Source organism: Egretta garzetta, unplaced genomic scaffold (genome assembly GCF_000687185.1).
Source record: "Egretta garzetta isolate BGI_Z169 unplaced genomic scaffold, ASM68718v1 scaffold235, whole genome shotgun sequence".
Taxonomy (NCBI): Eukaryota; Metazoa; Chordata; class Aves; order Pelecaniformes; family Ardeidae; genus Egretta; species Egretta garzetta.
In genome coordinates, this window is record NW_009259792.1 from 1,455,877 (window position 1) to 1,475,030 (window position 19,154).

The 19,154-nt window shown below is 43.4% G+C and overlaps 1 protein-coding gene across 1 annotated transcript in view; it reads right to left on the minus strand.

Annotated features, from left to right (window-relative positions):
- Positions 1-19,154, minus strand: part of RUNX2 (RUNX family transcription factor 2) — a 160,186-nt gene that overhangs the window by 133,004 nt on the left and 8,028 nt on the right. Inside the window, exon 4 of the mRNA XM_035895128.1 lies at positions 18,496-18,600. Coding sequence (XP_035751021.1) covers positions 18,496-18,600 — 105 coding nt within the window. The remainder of the gene's footprint in view (positions 1-18,495; positions 18,601-19,154) is intronic.

The following is a 19,154-nucleotide window of genomic DNA, read 5'->3' on the forward strand; positions in this document are numbered from 1 at the left end:
CTGATATTGATTAGAGGAGCACTGAGGAATGGTGTCCTCCCCAGACAGCACAGGCATGGCTGGAAGATGACACCCAAGGAGCCCTTTGGTCCCCCGGCCCGTGGGATTCCTCCTGCTAGAGGACGTGCAAAGCAAAGCAACGTGCCCTCCCTAAGCAGTGTTATGCTGGTCTACATGGCTTACTAATTTCCCAGTTTCCCAGGAGACCTGCAGGGAGGCTAAGGTGCTTATGGGAGATGCCTCCACCTTGACACCTCCTGCCTTTCCTACTGTATTTGCAGTAGGTTCTGCTATCAGCTTCCTCTGCTAGACGTGGCCATGAGAAATCATAGAATCATAGAATTGTCTAGGTTGGAAAAGACGTGTCCAACCGTTAACCTAGCACTGCCATCCCACAACTAAACCATGTCCCTAGGCACCTCATCTACCCATCTTGTAAATACCTCCAGGGACGGGGACTCGACCACCTCCCTGGGCAGCCCATTCCAGAGCCTGAATGCTGAATGCAAAGTCCACCTGAGCTCAGGAAGGAGCTCAGGGAAATGCCCAAACCTGACCCACTTTCTTCTCTTTTCCTCCTTTACAAAAATCTTGTCTTAATCCAGAGGGAAAAGATGGGAGCTTCCCCATGTACATGCATGTTTATGAACTGCCATGGGCTGTCCATATTTACATATAATAAGAAGCAAATGTTGTCAGGGACACCAAAAGGTTAGTCCAGGGACAGACACCACTTGCTAGACCATTGCAGGCACAGAGTAGAGGAACGGCCCAGAGGATTGCGAGTTAAGGAACTGGAAATCCTGCCTGTTCAAATGGGCTGCACGAAGTGGAAAAATCAAATTCACTACTTACTCAAATGCCTTGTCTAAGGAGGGTCGTAAGATGTTAAGGAAGAGCAGATTGAGGATATGTTGTTATAAATCCAGAGGTGCAAGTTTAGACAACTCTAGAGCTGGAACGACTAACTGAGTTATCATTCACACCGAAAGTCAAAAGCGATGCTAAACTGCGACTTACTGAGCCTGACTGAGTCTGAGACTGAGCCTGCTCACGCTCACGGTGCAGTCTCACTTTCTCGCACGGAGCTCACGATCATGCTCGTTGCCTCTGTCCCGGAGAAGTGTTGCAACTTCGCCCTACCCAGCAAGCAAAGGAGGCCTCAGGGGAATTCAAAAGCAAATTTCTTAAATCAGCTCTTGGTTGCTATATTCTAAACATTATAGACTGTGGGAATCACAGAGTTCCAGGTAAACGAATGCAAGGTATTGTTCCATACCCAGAATATCTGAGAAGTCAAGACTGGTAAAATTTAGGGCCTAAAATAGCTGCCAAAGTCTCTCTTAAAGAAGTGTCTCCCCAGCCAGGCTGAGAAATCATTTCTGTTTTGAATGAGTCCCTCAAAACAACACTAACACAGTTTCAACTGCTGTTCTCTTGTGAGCAATAGTGCTTGTAAGGCTGAGAACAGAGAACTGGCAAACTATTGTTACGCAACCCAACAAACCCCGCTATGTTAAGGGATTCAACAAGTAATTTTTAAAAGAGAACATAAATGCTGATCTAAAAATTGGATTGACTGTTGCCAGTACAGGACCAGACAGATACACAGCCAATTCCCGGGGTGAAACGGGTTACCGTGTCCCAGACCTGGATGGCAACCATCTGCGCATGTGCTCTCTGCCTGTGGCAAGTGTGCAGCGATTCTACTTATCTTAAGCCTCTTTTATTGAGGGCTAAGCTAAATCAAATCAACTTACATTTATGGGGGCCCAAGAACACCTACCGGGCAGCTGCTGTGGCTCAGCTGACATGTGGGAACACAGACATCCCCTGTAACTTGATCATGTGTCTAAGCCCTGAAGTTTTCTCGGTATGGACTCAACTGGAGGCTGAAATTAAGTGCAATTTCAGGTCTTCTTTCAGACTGAAGTGGTGCACAGGTCTAGTGTTAACACTACACAGGAGGGCAAATTCCATGCGTACATACCAAAGCTATAATGATTCTGTAAGTTAAATATAAACAGTTTTGTTTGTGTTGAAATATTTTAACATCTGTCTACAGTGTTGGGAGCCCAAAGAATAGTAATACACTTCTGCACAAGAATCAAATGATGATAATTATGGAACGGAAAACAAAAACTCATGATAGGTTGTTGCATAAGCAGGCAGTACTATTATGTATATATATATATGTATATGTAGGCATATAGCATAATAAAAGAAAATGCAAAAAACTCAATAAAACTCAGTAAGAAAAATTTAAATGTTAAAAGTCTGTCTCATTGAATAAGTGAGACTGTGGTTGGAAACACAACAACAGATATTTATACGCAAGTCTTCAACATTTCAATTCTCTTTGCAATGTAAACCCAACAAAAAACAATGGTGCTCTCATGAAAATGCCAAATTCACAATACAGAGCCTCCTCCTCCCCATCAGGCGGGGTAGTCATTATTATTTTAAATGTGCAGAGTCTAAAAAGCTATACAAATATTTGAGCGTGGTGTGTATCCTTTTAATTCTGCACATACTCATCTTGTTCCATCAAGCACTTGGCATCAAAGGTTTTCTTTATGTGCAGGTGTGAAAGGTGTGTGTACAAATGAAGGAACTTTCTTGCTAGCTATTCAGTCTGGAAGAGCACATGAAAGAGCCTGATTATAACAACCCAGGGATTCAATTTTACTCTGAACTAGGACTCCCAGGCTCCAGAGCGGCTCATGTCCTCTTGGCACATCCAAGACTTAGTGCACTGACTTCTGCAGGAGTTTTGCAGGACTCCCTGTGCTAGAGAAATGTTCCCTTACTACAGAGGTGGATACAAACAGCTATGTCTGTCTTTTCTACTAGTAACTGTTGCCTAAAAATGTCAAATGTATTTGGTGAGATTGATTTGTGAATGAGCCGCACACCGTGTCGGGTGCAAGCGACCTGCTCGAATTTACGTGTTTTTCAGTTCAGACAGGGAAATCGCCTTGTCCCCACAAAGTGAGGTTTGCCAAGGCCCATGCCCTCCCTGCAGCTCCAGATGGCTATGACTGCAGTCATATATTCTGGCCAGTAGTTTCAAGGCTGGGGTTAAACAAGCAGTTTGTTCCTCTCTTACATAAGCACCGAAAGACAATACTACATTTGAGCTCATAAAAATATTTTAATTGGTGATGATTTCCAGACAACTATGTCAAAATTAACTCAGAGTTGATGCCCACTTGCTTAAATTTCATTCATCTGGGTTCAAATTATTTGCTTAAAAGAAGAAACATTTCCTTTTATACACACTTTGGTTTCAACCTCCAAAACCATTGCTAGAAATTAGTCCTAACCACCCAGTCGGCTGCCTCAGAAACCAAGCTCAAATCCATCACTTTAATGACATCAATAACAAATACACAACTTTAAACCCTATTGTGAACAGTGGCATACCGACGAGCTTGTGTAGCTGTCATCTTGTTAGTCACTAGAAAAACACCAATGAAACCAGAAGAGCCTAACCATGACAAATTATTCAAGAGTTTAACCTGAGACATTAATGAGTGCTAAATAGCTTGTTTTCATGCTTGCTTAAGGAGATTTGTTTAAAATCCCACCAACCTCCCTTGAATGTCGCTTAGCGAAGCCGTTCGTTCTTGTCAAGCTGGTTTTCCTATTCCAGCTAAAACAGCAGGTTGCAAATGTTTAGTTAAGGATGCCTGCCTTCCCCACCCCTCAAGACACACACGCGCATGGAGGCAACCACACCGGCTGTAAAGCTTCCTCCCCTCGCTGCTCAAATTTGGCCGATTCACTCCCCAAAGTCAGAAAATGTTATGGTTGATAAAGCATATGCATTGTGATCATTCGACGGGCAGTGATATAAAAAAAATGTGGAAAGAGCATCTATCCAGGATCCAGGAGTTTCGCCTTTTCAGACGTTCCATTTTGTCTTGTTTTCGTCTCTCCAGGCCGTACTAGTGTGAAGCTCCTAAGCAGAGACTAGAAGAGCCGGGTACTTGCCATTCTCTGAAAGCAGCACCAGGTATTTAACTTTGAGTAAGGGCTGATTTAATGAGAGGCTCGCTCGTACAAGCCACCTTTACGGCCTGCAATGTCTTCAAGGAGTTGAAGGAACTGGAGTCTGGAACAACTATGTATACGTACTACAACTACAAATATGGAGCAGCAATATATGGAGCTCAAGGTTAACAGGACAGGAAGAAAAGCTGGTTTCTTCCCATCTTGAGGGTGTGGACTAATACAAAATAAAACTTAAAAAAAAAAAAAAAAGCAGTTTCCATTTATGAAGGGAAACAGACTTTCTGACTCATATTGGGATATAGCTTGGATGGGAACATGCTTTATAAACATAGCCCTGATAAACAAACATGTTTATTTTCACCATCTTCCTATATTCCTGTCGTCCCTGGGTAGGGTAGTGCCACTATTCATACTTCACACAAGGGGAACTGAGGCCAAGAGAAAGAGGTACCCAGTTTCCACCGATATCAGTGAGTAAGTCTGGACACCGCTTAGAGGGATTTTCAAACGCACAAATGTCATAAAGACGTCAGAGGCAGATGACAAACCTGGAGGACCCACGTTCAAATGCATCAGCCACCAAAGCATCCTCCTACATCCCTGCCTTACTCATCTGGCCACAGAAAGCTGGTCTTCAAAACCTCCTGACATGAGAATTAAAGAAAGAAAGAAAAAAATGGCATAGGGTAGGAGTGTTTTCTTCTCTTTAAAAAGAAACATTTCTGCTAACAGCCAGCCTTTATGCTGGTGTTCCAGATATGCTACACATTGCTTTTAGCTATATACAGTCTAAATCATCATTTAAACAAGACACGAGCAGGCTTCCAAAACAGGAGCAGTCTCAAATGCACTCAAAAAAACTGCATTGTGCTCCAATGTAAAACTATTCTTCAGTCCATATGGGAGATCTCAAGCATTTGCTGAGTCTGGCTTTACTTTTAATGGAATTTATGTTGGAAAAACCATTTTATTTTGACCAGATTGGTTTTTATGCCAAAACTTCCTTTTTTTTTCTTTTAAATTTGGGGCCAAATTTCATTTGACAGTATCCTCTTTGAAGAGATGACCAAGTATACACAGTTGTTCCATGTTGCATATGAGCCCTAAAACCTAATCTCTCCCCAAACTCGTGTCCTTACAAAATGGGAAGCCTTCTCATAACTTGAAGTTGTTCTGCACACTGCACATAAATTAAGTGAGGGGTTTTGGAATTTTTTTAATAACTCATAAAGTTGGGAAGTTTTCAGTGTGGATTCTGGAACCAAAGCTCAGGGCACACTGAACTAATTTAAAAATGTAAATGTAAAAAGATATGACCCATAAGTGACAAATTAAAGCGGGAACGTAAACGGTTTGCAGAGCGCGCTGCACTCCACCGCTGACTGCTTACACGGCGCGGCTACTCCGGGGTCAACATTTTCTGGCAGCGCCGGAGAATAAAAAACGCATAAACTCGCCGTGCATGGTAAAGCTACTGTGTCTGACATAACACTAACGCAGAGGCCCAGCGAGGTGACTGAACCCTGGCTCCCGGCTGCATCAATCCCCATTTTAATCACCCTCTTGACAGCGCTTCTCTTTCAGCTCTCAAGCTGTTTGGCTCCCAGGGATGGGAACACCGTGATAGTAAAAGACATGGGGAAAAGCTGAAACGAAGTTGTAGTAGTGAAGGGAATTAAAACTGCCTGGGAAGGTGCCTTTTGCCCAGCACTCGAAACTGCCTCCAAAAAAGTTTGCTTTAACTTAAAATAAAAACTCATCCCCGAGCCCTGTTCCAGTGAATGGCAAACAACGCGATGAGGAGCGTGCTCCCTGCGGCGCCATTTCTTGAGGCAGCTTCGGATCAGGGCGTGGGTGCTTTGCTCAGAAGGAGGGAAAGCTTCCTACGTGGGATCTCAGAGTATAACCTGCAACACCGCCCGCTTCTGATCAGCTCTTCCAGTCTACGAACCTGTTAAAACAACTCTCGTCGCTGGCTTTAAATGGGCCCAACATCTTCAGCTTCTGAGTCACGTAAAGGAGGAGAAGGTAACAACGAGCAAGCGTTTTTTCCGCTGGCTGACATCGGAGTAGCCAAAACCCCACAGACCGTGCCCTGGATGCCACCTATCACCCAGGTACGCCCAGCTTATTTTTACAGAAGGACTGGTCATTTGCCCTGGATTTTACACGGCTTCACACCCTCCCCTGGAGGCTCGCGGGAGCCCAAAGTGTCTTTCTCTACATTCACTGACTCCAGATGGACCTCAGCAATGAGATGGGGTCTGGATTTTGCCCACCCTGAGGTTTGGATGGTGCCTGGGCGCAGGCGGTAGCCGCCTGTTACCTCAGCTGAAGGGGACGCAGGCAGCAGGGCAGAGCCGTGCTGGCAGCCGTTTAGGGCAGAGTTTGGCCGGGGGGGGTTCAGTGTTAAATTTCCTGTGGTTGTTGTTCTTAAACACAAGGGGGTTTTGCCTAAAAATACTCCTTTTCAGAAGGGCCATTGCCCACATTCTCAGCACGGCAAAGGGGCGCCGAGGCGTGGGAGGGCTCGCAGCGAGGAGGCCCAGCTCCGCACCCCGGGCACGATGGAGGAGTCCCAACCGACAGCCCAAACCTCTCGGCTCGCACCCCGTGTGTGTTAGAGCCTGCACCGTCTGTGCGGACTGTGCCAATTCAGTTGAAGTGTACACACATCAAATTACCCCTCTGAAGAGGCTGAGGGTGGGGAAGGAGAGTCCTGCCAAACACCAGCGCCCGGAGGCACGCTGCCTTCTAACCTGCAACGCCTCCAGAGGCCCTGCAGGCTGCAGTGGCCCTTGTTTCATCTTTTACAAAGGTTGCTGCCTTCTCCAACACGTCCCCAGCACACAGGTAGGAGTCACATCGTGCCCTCCTGTGCTGCTGGAGATGCCACCTTGCTCATCGCCTCTTGGTCGCCGGCCAAAGACCTGACCTGTCGAAGCCAACGCCGGAGCTGCTGCAGCCCACAAGGAGATGCTGCCAACTGCCGAGTTAATTTTCTATGCAGGATTTCCACTGAAGCTAATGGATTATTTTTCAGTGGAAATTAATACCATGGTGGATTAAATACGTTAGGGGTGGGGCTGGTGGGACTGCTTATCATTAAAGTTGCCTAACGTTTCCCATTAGAAGACCCAATTTTCAGTTGCTTGCAACTTTACTGAACTTTGACTGTTTGCATTCCATTTTTTTCTTGCCTGAGTAAGGAACCCATTTCTTCAATTTCAACCAAAATGGCTCAGACATTCCTGGAAATGAGTTAGCTCAGGGAATAACGTACCACCTCAAAAAACATTTTTGGCAATCTTTTCTTGAAGGAGCTTTTTTGTCGCTGTATTTTGGAATGGAGGTTTGAAACTTGGCTCAGCAGGTTGGCTCAGTTTTTTTCAGAATCTCTATGGCAATCCACACAGATTTGGTAAAATAATAGAACTTTGAAAAATAAAATTTCATAGAATGGAAATTCCTTAGATTTTATCAGCTAAAAGCTTTGATTACAGCTTGGCAAAGGTAGCTGATTGCTGGCCCACAGATTTTATGCTCCTGCCACACAATTTTTTGCTGTGACAACAGTGAAGTTGCTTAAAACAAAGTGTTCACAGACAATATTCACTGTGTGTTCATACTTTTCCCAGTGCCTGGTATGAGACCTTCAGATTTATTATTCAGAAGCACTGACCATTCACCACTAAGCCTGAGAGCAGCATTTTGAACATGTGAAGCACTATATATCATTAGATCTCTAAAAAATAAGAGAATAAGTGGGTGTGCTCTACCCCAAAGGACACTGCTGTCTTACGGATAAATCAGCACACGCTCTTGCAGTGAAGGGCTGTTTTGTCACACACAAACAAGATTAATTAAAGCTGCAGTGATAACCGTAATCTTCGCATCTCCCAATTCTGAGTGCTCAGACATGGACTTTTCCTACTGTAATTTTTGTCTGTAGCGTATGCATAAAGTACAACTTAGAGCTAGAAGTATCTGCCCTTTAATCAAAAAGACCTATTTCTTCTATGTCAACATATTATTTATCTGATGTGTAAGTACCCCCTTGTTACATACCTTAAATCTACCATTTATTCCCTTTTACACCAAGTCACCAGAGAAAAACAGTTCTCATTTTAATTCTTCATGCTGCATGGCATGTATATAGTTAGTGAGGAGCTTACTTTGCATCCCACGCAGAAGTAAACACGCTTCCCAGAAGCTTCCTTCACCCTTGAGCTGGGTCTAAAGAACAGCCACTGTTATCTGGATTTTGCAAGCACCATGTCCTTACTGCTCTCTCCTACCTGTCTATAATAAAGCCTATGCCTACAAGCCAACTGCTATCAGGTTTCTCTTTTGCTGCCATCTTTCAGGAACAGCAAATATCAAGAAGAGTGAAAGTAATGACATAGACTGGTAAGTCTGCATACATGCAAGGGCAAACCCTACCTAAATACCATGTCTGAGTATCCTTCGTGTGCTGTAATTCTGCTGTCCTGATCCTCAGCGATGCTTATGACTGCGTGTCGTAACACAGGCCATGAATACTCCTCCGTGAGACCTCTCCACGGCACTAACAGGCATACCCTGGGCTCACTCTTCCAGAGCAAGAGAAAAAGGCCAATTAAACTGTCTGACTTTGCTGTGAAGCTGATGAGGATCACGTATAAAAGCCAGACTACTGCTGAGCTGTAGGGGCCACAGCCTTTGGGAGCGGAACAGCAACAAGCACATCAGCATGGGGAATGGCACCATTTTAAACCAGGATGGACATTTCTGCGCCGACTGCCTGAGAGTTTCAACCAAGCTGGCACAGAAGAGGAAAACATAAGAAGATCACACGTTGGCTATTTGTGTCTAACGAGGAGGGGCTTACCAACATCCTAAATCATAACAAACTTCAGAGAGCAGCCCTTCAACGTGACTTTTGAAAAAGCAGGCACTACAGCCCCCTTTTGAAAGATTTAAAGGCCGATAAAAAGGAGTACGAAGCAGCATTTGGAAGCTGTGTGCTGCTGCAGTTGCCAGTAAGCCGGGTAGCTTGTTTAAAGGCGATGCACGTATCTGCGTGGCACTGAGCACCAGCCCCGTGCTCCTTGCTGCTCCGCGTTCCCCCTGCAGCTGGAGCTCAGCCCTGCTCACCTCCAGAGATCTGCACGCTGACACTTGTAGATACTTTGGGTGGGATGAACCAGCTTCGACACAGGCATACATCTCTCTCTTGACCACAACGGGCCAGAGGTGACTGGCTGAGGCAGCACATCTAGCTTTTCGGCAACTACAGTTAAGGAGAGTCAATCCGCCCTGCGTCTCTCTAAAAATTTTACCCATATGTCCCTTTACAGAAAGGATTTTCATTTTGACTGCTTAGCTGATGAATTAAAACACTGAATAATTTACATTCACAGCTCTAGCGCTGAGCCCTCTGCTGTAGTCAACACTTCTGTCTACAGAGGTGGCAATTTTATTACGGCGCTGGTTTATACACAATTGTTCAAAGACATCAAAAAAGACCATAAGCGGGACTGGACCCACAGCCCAGACCACAAAAGTCAAAGAATGTCCAGCATGAAAGCAAAAAGTATGTTGCATAAATCTAGAGTTCATGGCGGTAAGAGACGCAAAGAATGGAAAATTAACTTATTCTTAATTGAATTGATATCCTAGAAATCTGGAACCAACTCTATTGCACTTCATATGTCTACAGCGCTTGATAAATTCAGTAGATAAATTTAACTCATTGAAATATGTTGTTGTCTAAGGATTTGAATCTGGGGCCTTGATTATGTAGGTACACATGCAAAAGAAAAAAAAAGTATTCCACGTATAATACTCTCTGTACCAGTGGTTTGTACCACACAGCGACTATGTATGGTATTTCTAGGTCTCTATTCTTTTTCAGCTTCTACATTACTGAGAAACTCAAGTCTGAACTTTCAAAATACAACAAATAATTGTGAGTACCACCCCTTTTAGATGGGTAATCTCTGGATTTCTGATCTCTCTTAATACAACCACTTAAAATTGGGCTGCTTTTGCAAATCTAATCTAGGATTTGCCATATGTAAACAAACACATACCTGGTACTACACCAGTGCCTGCAAGTGCCTACTCCTTTCCAAGCAGATGCTGCACTGATGTGTATACAACTGTCTCCCTGTCTCCCGACATGTGAAGTGATACTGTAGAATATGACGAGCTAGAACCCTGTTTCTAGCAAATTAAACCACAAATGCAAGAACTGGCCTCATGCATTTCTTCCACAGCACACTTCGGTGTTGCTTGTGGAGGTAATGATTTTCCCGCTGAGCTCTAAGAGCAATGGAACAAGTGCCTCTAACTGCACGTGACATTTAAGACCGTGTCTACTACTGTGGGAATGCAAGAATGGGAAAGTGCATGAAGATTGAAGGAAGCAGACAACTAATTGGCATTACTCACATGGATTACAGACAGGCAGGAAGCAGATTCTACACTCGTAAGCACCCTGATTAATACCTCTTTGGCATCCTGAATTTAAATTAGCAGGGCTACTGAAGAAGCAGGGTATTATAAAGTGGGAGTAAAGTTCACAAAATGCACTTACAAGCGTTTGAAGAGCGATGGAAGCAAAAAAACATGCCGGCAAAAATCAGGTAAAAGGGTTTGCCTTCCCACGCTGTGGGAAAGATTACATCTCAGAACCAAAGCAGAATGGGCAGCATGTTAAGTGCGGATGAGGAAGGAACAATTAATACGTTCTGATGTGAAGCAGGAACACTGGAAACATAGAGTATTTCCCAATGTCAGGAAAATCTTTAAATGTGTTCCCCAATATTCTTCACCTATAGGTAACACCTATCAAGTGTATTATCACCTTTATATTGTTTCTCATGCAGCTGCAATATTTTAGTTAGTGTGAGAATCTTCCTGAACACTAGGCCTACAGCTAAATAACCTGAGTTTTCATCTCCGCAGTTCACACAAGCCAGGCTGAGCAGGACCTGAGCAGTACTTGACTACTGAAGTCCTGCAAGCAGCGATAATGATGTCTTAGTAGATAGCATCATTTTTTAAGGTATGTCTGTATTGCACTCATTCTGGCAGCTGTATAGACACTTCAGAGTCAGCTTTAAACAATTCCTGACGTTGTCAGAAATGCAGCATGGGCTGTTCCCAGTTCAACAGAAGACAAAGCATCCATGCAAGAAGCTGGGCAAACAGTTGGTTAACCCAGGCTGAGCTCCATGCTATCAGTGACCATACTGCTATCGCTACCGGAGCTACCTGCTTTAAAGCTAACTCAGGATGTCTGAATTTCAGGGCAGTCATTAGGACTAGAGTATCTCATAATGCCATCTGATTTCAGCTATCTGACAAACAGGGTGCCTAGGCTAGGCAAGTCATCTACCCTCCATTTATAATCAATGGAAAGGGACGGAGAGCTCTGAAGGGCGATTCACTGCACTCTTAGACAGGGATTAAGACAGGTGGAACGAATCACTCTCTGCAAGTGCCTGTGTCTCTTCATTCACTTCAGAGGAAACCTACCCTCCATGCCTAATTTTTGGAGAGCTGAAAGCCACCCTCAGGCGCCAGCGAGCGACCATTGTGCTGAGAAAGCTGGTCTACTGTAGATGAGATACCTAACAGGGGATCTGAGCAGACATAAGCATTAAGGAACCCAGTTCTTCATAAGAGTAGGGTTTCCAGTGTCCCAAACATACTGCAGCATGAGATCATTACTAAGTTTCTTTCCCTGAAGTTTCAATTAAGTATGATATTCTTCCTCATTTCCTCTTCTGCATTCTTCGTCTGGTTAAATCAGCATCTGTGTTTCATGTCTGGGATGGCCATGTTTTCAGAGGAGAATGAAGTTTACATGGAGAATAAGAATTTTATAAAAACCTTATAAAGAAATTTGGGATTGCCAGCAAGGAAGAACTACACAAGTACTCTACTTACACTGCCCTGATGCAGCGTCTCCCAAACATACTTGCCCTGTTCCCTACTTCCCAACCCACTTTGGAAAGTGGAGGGAGAGGTATGAGAAGCGCTACACTGAAGTACGAGAAAAGAATGCTGGTATTAGTAGCAACAAGCTAAATGCATTTCAAATGCGAAGATGTACAAGATTTCTCCTGGGAGGAAAGTATGGAACAAAATGGTCTGGGAAGAGCTACTCTTGTGCCTTTTTTCATAGCACCTTCCTCCAGAGTACCTACATTTTATGAGCTCGCGGACTTAGAAAAATGGCTTTCACTTTTCCCTTCCTTGTAGTGGTGATGTATAGAGATACAGAATGAACTCACTTCCACCGCTGACTTCATTTGTTTAATTATAACCCCTTTTCCCATCTGTATTTTTAATGAAGACTGTAAGCTATTCAGGGCAAAACTCTCTTATCACATGACTACGCAGCACAACTATGCATAGGGGCCACAATTTTATTTGTGGCTTGGAGAGACTTTTTGAATACAAACAGCAAGAGCTGCAATATCAAAAAAACACCGTGATGGTCATCTCACATGCCAAATGTACTAGGAATAGAGTGTTTGGAAGCAGTGTTCCCCCTACAGTGGGATGGAAACAATCTGTCCTGTTGACAAATACAAACCGAGACTGCATTACTATTGGTGAGGACATCTTAGGGAATGCTCAGGCTTGCCCATTTGTTTTACATAATCTTTTAAAGGTCTTTTCCCTCCCATCATAACAATGAATACACGGTCACTCACTCTTGTCACCTCCCTGGGCAGCAACGTCCTACTATGGAGAGGACAGCGTCACACAGATCACTGAGATTTCGGAACTGCAGCGTATGAATTTAAGCCACGAGTGAGCTAAGTAGGTTTCACTTTCATCTTACCCTATGCACTACACCAGCAGATAAAAGTTATGATCATCATAAAAGAAATCCTTTTTGCTCTCATAGTCTATTCCTCAGATGGTGAGTTTTTATGCACCAGTCCATCTCTAACTGCCGTGGAAAAAACAAGAACTGACTGGTCCTTGGGATGCCGCTACCACCCCCGACAGCCTCCTGGTCACCTTGTTCCAGAGGCGTGCATCATGGTCGGGGTAACTGTAAGAAGCCCTGCTCTGTAGGTTACGCACCCATCTCAAACCACTGGTATATATAGTGTCTGCCACTTTTGGTGAGGAACACTTGAATCATCCCATCAGTTTCTTACAGCCTCTGGGAACCCTCAGGAGCTCCAGTCCCCAACTAGTACAGTTTTGTGAAATTACGCATTTGGAAAAATAAACCAGCAGCAAATGACAGCGAGTGAAACGATGACGTCTTGCATTTTACGCTGCAAAAAGGACCTGGTGTTGTACCACTGACATCAGAAACATTACAACTCCTTGGCGGGGACCTGAGCGCAGGAGGTCAGGTCCCAGCCTGTAAGTGGACCCTGGTCATGCTCACATACGCCAACGACAGTCACACAGAAGAACCAAAACGCCACAGCACAGCCACGCTGAACATTTTTTTGGCTGTATAATCACATTTTGCCTCATTTCTTACAAAGGGGCATTATAACGCAAACGTTAAGCTTTACAAAGTCATTTAGAGCAACTTGCAAACCACCAGACCGCCCACTCTGCCTTCCTCTGCTCCCACTTACGCTGGGAGAAATCCGGAATAACCCAGCCGATCTCAGTAGAGATTTGTCACTCCGAAAGACACCAGCGCGAGTCACAGATTTTCTAACTTTGGTTTGGATGAAAACCCAGGACTCGCTCATCGTATCTCAGGGTATTTAGCATTGACTTCAATTAAAAAAACCTCCCCGCCGTGCCAAAAAAGCATGCAGCTGCAAACTTCCGCGTTCAGCGCGCAACGCGTCGCTTGAAAAAACTGCGACGCTACATTCACAGCCGGAGGTAGATGCACAAAGTAGGACCTGCTTGTAAAATCGCCTCTCGTGCTGCAAACTCTCTCTCTCTGCACTGCCCCAATTTACCACAGTGCAAAAAAACCCACAGTCAAATCAATATATTCTTGGGAAGGAAGGGGGCTGGTCGAGTGGTTTTTGAAGGCAAGCCAGAGAATATTCTAAACGGGGGACACACAGCCTGTTTTAACTGCTGTGATAATTCTGCATAAAGAGATGTTAAGGAGCTAGCTCCTTGCTGTAGCATGCCATGTGTCCCTGAATAAAATTACTGCCATGCAGGCTGTTAGCAGAGGAATGCGTAAACAGACAATGTATCCTTGCATCAGTTCCACAAAATGTTGCACAACACAAATGCCTCTCGATGTGTCATTTCCTGCTTGGCCACCAGCCCAGCTCCTGACAGGCAGTCAACAAAAAAAAAAAAAAAAAAAAAAAGAAAAAAAAAAGAGAAAAAAAATAATAAAAAAACCCCCAAACTGAAAGATTTAAAGCTGTTCTACTCCAAAGCACATTCCACTAGCTCCAGACTTACCCCTCCACCCTCCGCCTCTGAAAGAAAAGAGGGAGAACTTCCTAAAAACTGGTATGGTTTTAAGTCGAGGAATCTCAAAAATCTCAATCACTTATCTAGGTTTTATAAGTCAGGTCGGCCAAACTGTTAATAGAAAGGCTGAGCAGAAGCTCTCGCTGGCTGTCGCTGGCTTCTGCAGCGTGCACAGACAAAAAGGCGATGTTTGCTCATACCTTTCATCACGTGTGCACCTTGCGAGCTGCACCAGCAGAGAAATGGTCAGGAGCTGAATGAAATGGAGCAATTTTTCTCCCACCGAAATGCTTCAGTTCAAAGCTCACCACCACTTCTCCATTCAAGCCGATAAGAGAAAATTGTGGTCGGTGACTTTGGAGACTACCTTTAATTAGAGACGAACTAAAGTCTCTGGAAGCCAGGCAAAATGTAAAAATACCTAGACTTCTCCTCCCTCCTTCCTCATGATTTCCCTCCTCACTGAGTTTCTACCAAGAGCAGCCAGGAAGGAGGACACGTCTCCTAAAGGTGCCACTATGGAAGGGCGAGTCATTATTTCTGTATTTGCATTGAGGTAAGGCAAAGGCATTAAAGGGGGGGATTAGGTAAAGGTTTGGGGTTTTTTTATTCTGTTTTTTCCTTCTTTTAATTCCTTTACAGTGATCTCCTGCTATCTTTCAGTCAGTTATGACCTCATGGCAACTTTTTTCTCCAGAAAACTTCTTTCAGCCCTCCCAGCTGGAAGGCAGCTCTGCTGGCTAAGACGTGCATATGGCAGAGGTTTTAGCCTGGATATGAGGAGAGAAAAATATCTGCAGGATTTCCCAATGATTCCCAAAGATCTTATACAACCCTGTCTCTAGACTCCATTGCTCGGAGCGCAATGCGCTGTCTCAATCCAGCATGAAGACTGTGCAACACGGTAGTTGTCCCTGGATGGTAATCTAGACAGACTGAAATAGATAATTAACAAGAAATAAATCTTTCTCAAGGAAAAATCATCAGAAGACCTTTTCTCGTATAGAAATGGGCAGGTTTTCCTCACAGAGCAACCTGACATCACTGTCTCTATTAAAATATTTTAAAATAATAACAGAGAGGTAAGGCAGCAAGCTTCTACAGGCATATGTTTAATAGGACTAAGTGGCACTTACATTTAAGAACCTGACTTTCTGAAGTGCTGAGCATCCAGAACACCAACTGGAGTCACTGCATGCCATGACTGTTCAGCCCTCTTAAAGTCAGGCTCTAAATGATTGCGATAGCTGTCACGGTATTGCTGCTGCTCCTACTGCTGCTGGAAAGCACGCAGCATTCGTTCGCTCGAGTCAACTTGCCAACGGAAGGTCAGAGTGCCTTGCCTATAAACAAGCCTTACAAATTCACGATCTAAAGCATGATGTCATGTCTTAAAATGATAAGCTGGCAACAAAGTAAATGACATTTTGTAAAGATGTGCATAATTTTATGTTTACGCTACTTAGAATGAAGGTTCTAATAAGTCATCGGTTGTGTTCCTTTAAAGGGAAGTTTTATAACTGAGATGAATCACAACTGCAAAAGATCAAAGTTAAAAAACATCAATGATGCCATGGGGTACTTTTTAATCTTGTAATGAATGATGATCATGTGCTCTTATGAAGTTGGTCCAACTGCCAACGCCAGATGTGTATATTAAGAAAAAAGTTGTTTGTGATGTGACAGCTCTGGTTGAGCTGCCAGAGAGAGGAAAACTAGGATAACATGCTTGAGATGTCGAAGTGAAATACAGATCCTGGCAGAGAAGGGCCCTATTTGCCGATACATAATTTGTTAAGAAAAACACATTTGCTATCAGAGCCGCTCGTTGACTTGAATTCCTTATTGCCCCCAACCACCTCGTTTTCCTTATGCGACGCAAATGCCAGATACACTTCTTGAACGATTACTACCAAACAGTAATAAATCTACATGAGTGCAGGGGCTCTCAGAAGGAAGCAGAACTTCAGCGGAACTCCCGCAGCTCACTGGCGCTACTCTCTCCCTGAAAATTCAAGTTGAATAACTAGTCATTCTGGAGGTGTCGTAGCCTTGAAAGCATCAGACTGCAATAACAGAACGTGCAGAACCAAACGGACCCCAGAGTGGAGCTTCACTAAATATTTAGCCAAAATATTAAAATTCAAATGGACATTCAGTTCAAATTTGGCTTGCTCAAAAAGAAAACATTAAGAAAGACACAATAATTCCATCTAGGCTATAAGAACTAAGTTACTGAGCATTCCTAGCTTCAGAATAGCAGACAGGTTATCACGGACAGAGGCCTTTCCGGTCTAAACGAAAAAAATTCCAGCAGAACTTGGAAATCTTAGTAAGTCATGTGAACACAGCCTCCCTCTTAATCCACTGATCACCAACATGGTTAGTCCCAGCACAAGCAGGTTCCCTTTCTGTGCTACACGGGGTAGTCTACGCTATTCTCTGCATCATTTGCAAACCGCTCTGCTCTCTCACAGCAGTTGTGTCCTCTGCTGGGAGATTTCTTCTTTTGCAGATTCCTCAGTACATACATGGAAGCAGCTTCCAAATGGGAATGGCTAAATGATGTATAATTTATTCCCTAGTTTTTACTCCATGAATGCAGTTTGCCCAGTTTTTCCAAGTACAGCTACATGGAGCACCAGCTGCAGGTGAAAATTAAAAATGGGAACTGATTCAGCTCGGGAGAGAAGACAGAACAAAAGTCCCCTTGCCGGGACAGACGGACACCTCAGCTGTGAGCAGGTAGCAACGCAAATAATCTACGTAATGAAATTTATCCATAGCTACTTGCTTTTTCTTATCTGTTATTTAAGGTGAAACTCTCCAGCCTGGACAGTCCTTACAGAAGGCACTTCAGTCCCCGTCTCTCAGTGTAGGAGGAGGTGACACCACAGCGTGCATTAGCACGAGAAGCACTTAACTGTCTTTCTACTTCTGTCTTTGTGGTATTTTAAACAAAACTCTGTGAAAGCTCCTTAAAGGTCTCATTTGTATGTGCAGATCAAAGGCAAAATAATTTTTTGAGATGCTTCCACTACAGGGGTTTTTTTAATGTGGTTATTTATCAAATAATTCTTAATCTCTAAATGTAATTTAAATACAGCTGTACCTGGTTAATCCAATCGATTTAGAAAGAGTCATTCTAGTTAGATTAAGAAAAAACTCCAAAACAGGATCATCAGCGATACTCATATGATGTGAGACTGGTTACCAGCTAAGTGTGCTAGACAGAGAGACAGCCGTATAAATCATGATGGATTAACCAGACTTGACTGTATCTAAAAATAAGTGCAACCCATAAAACTGCTAGAATGTGACAAAACACAATTGTCGTACAACATAGCCCGCGAGCATTGCAAATAGATTCTCGGTAAGTTAGGAAGTGCTATGAGGTAAACATGCTGAGTGAAAATCTGCTGGACTAGGTTTAAATAAAATGTGGGTTCTGTGCACAAATAAGAAACAAAGACCACGCTGTCGATATACTGGTTTTTTATCTTTCTTTGGCCCTCAGGGGTCTACGATGAGTCCATAGCTGAAAACCAATTTCAGGTATGATGAGATTAACCAGGTGCATTAATTATCTGATGGCAAAAGAATTTAAGGGCAAACAAAAAGGCACTATATGATATAATTTCTCTCTGCGCTAGGACTGATCCTGAAAGAACACTCTCCTATTTTGTTCTGAACGTCTTTAGTTGGAAGCTTATGGGAGTTTAGGGAATTCAGCACGTTGCCGGACTGTATCTATTATGCCTAAATCAGATTATATATAAATATAGTGGGTTTAGTTCTCATTTACACTGGCAGATAATGTATCAAGACCTTGATGTGAATGAGAATCAGGTTTGTGATTGCCCACGTTCAGCCAAGCACTTAAGTGTGTGTTTAATGCAAGTATGTGTGTGGTCCAATAGACTCCAAATTAAGCATGCGCTTACAGATTTTGCTGAGCAAGAACCAGTGTTTGACAAACATATATATTTCATTTATGGGTCTCTGTTAAACAAAATTAAGCAGACGTAAGTGCAAAAATAAGAATATAATACTCACTTCTTGGCTCCCTTGGCCCATCCACCGTAACCTTTATAGCTCTGTGGTATGTAGCGACTTGGGGGGGATTTGTCAGGACAGTTATTGTCAAAGTAAAGCTCTTCCCTACAAAGGGAAAAAAACAACAAGGAATGAGTGATTACAACACGAAAACAGTCACATGCATGTTCAGTAAAGAATCAGAGAAGTTTAAAATTATTCCCTGTTGTTACCACAATCGTGAAAATTAAAAACATAACTGACCATAGGAGTTTTCCTCCCCTTCAGTTTTACTCTATGTCAAGAATATGTCCATGTGTTGACAATCTAAATGTTCCTTATTTAATAATGGGTCATCATACAATGACAGAACAAAATTGATTCACTGCTGAGGACAAGCCAAATTCTTTGCTGTATTGAAAGTGGTGTAAATCCAAAGCAAGTCAGATAATTCAAAAATTTACTCCAGTTTTGCAGCTGTGTGACAGAGAGCAGAATGTGGCCACATGTTATTTACTTCACACAGTTTTATCATTTCATTTGTTTGACTTGACTACAATAAGATGAGGAAAGAATATTTTCCTCCTGGGAGTCATTTTGACTGGGAATCCGTGTCTCCTGTCCTTCATATGCCAGGGGTAATATGATGGTATCATTCTTACTGGAACAGACTTTTTTTC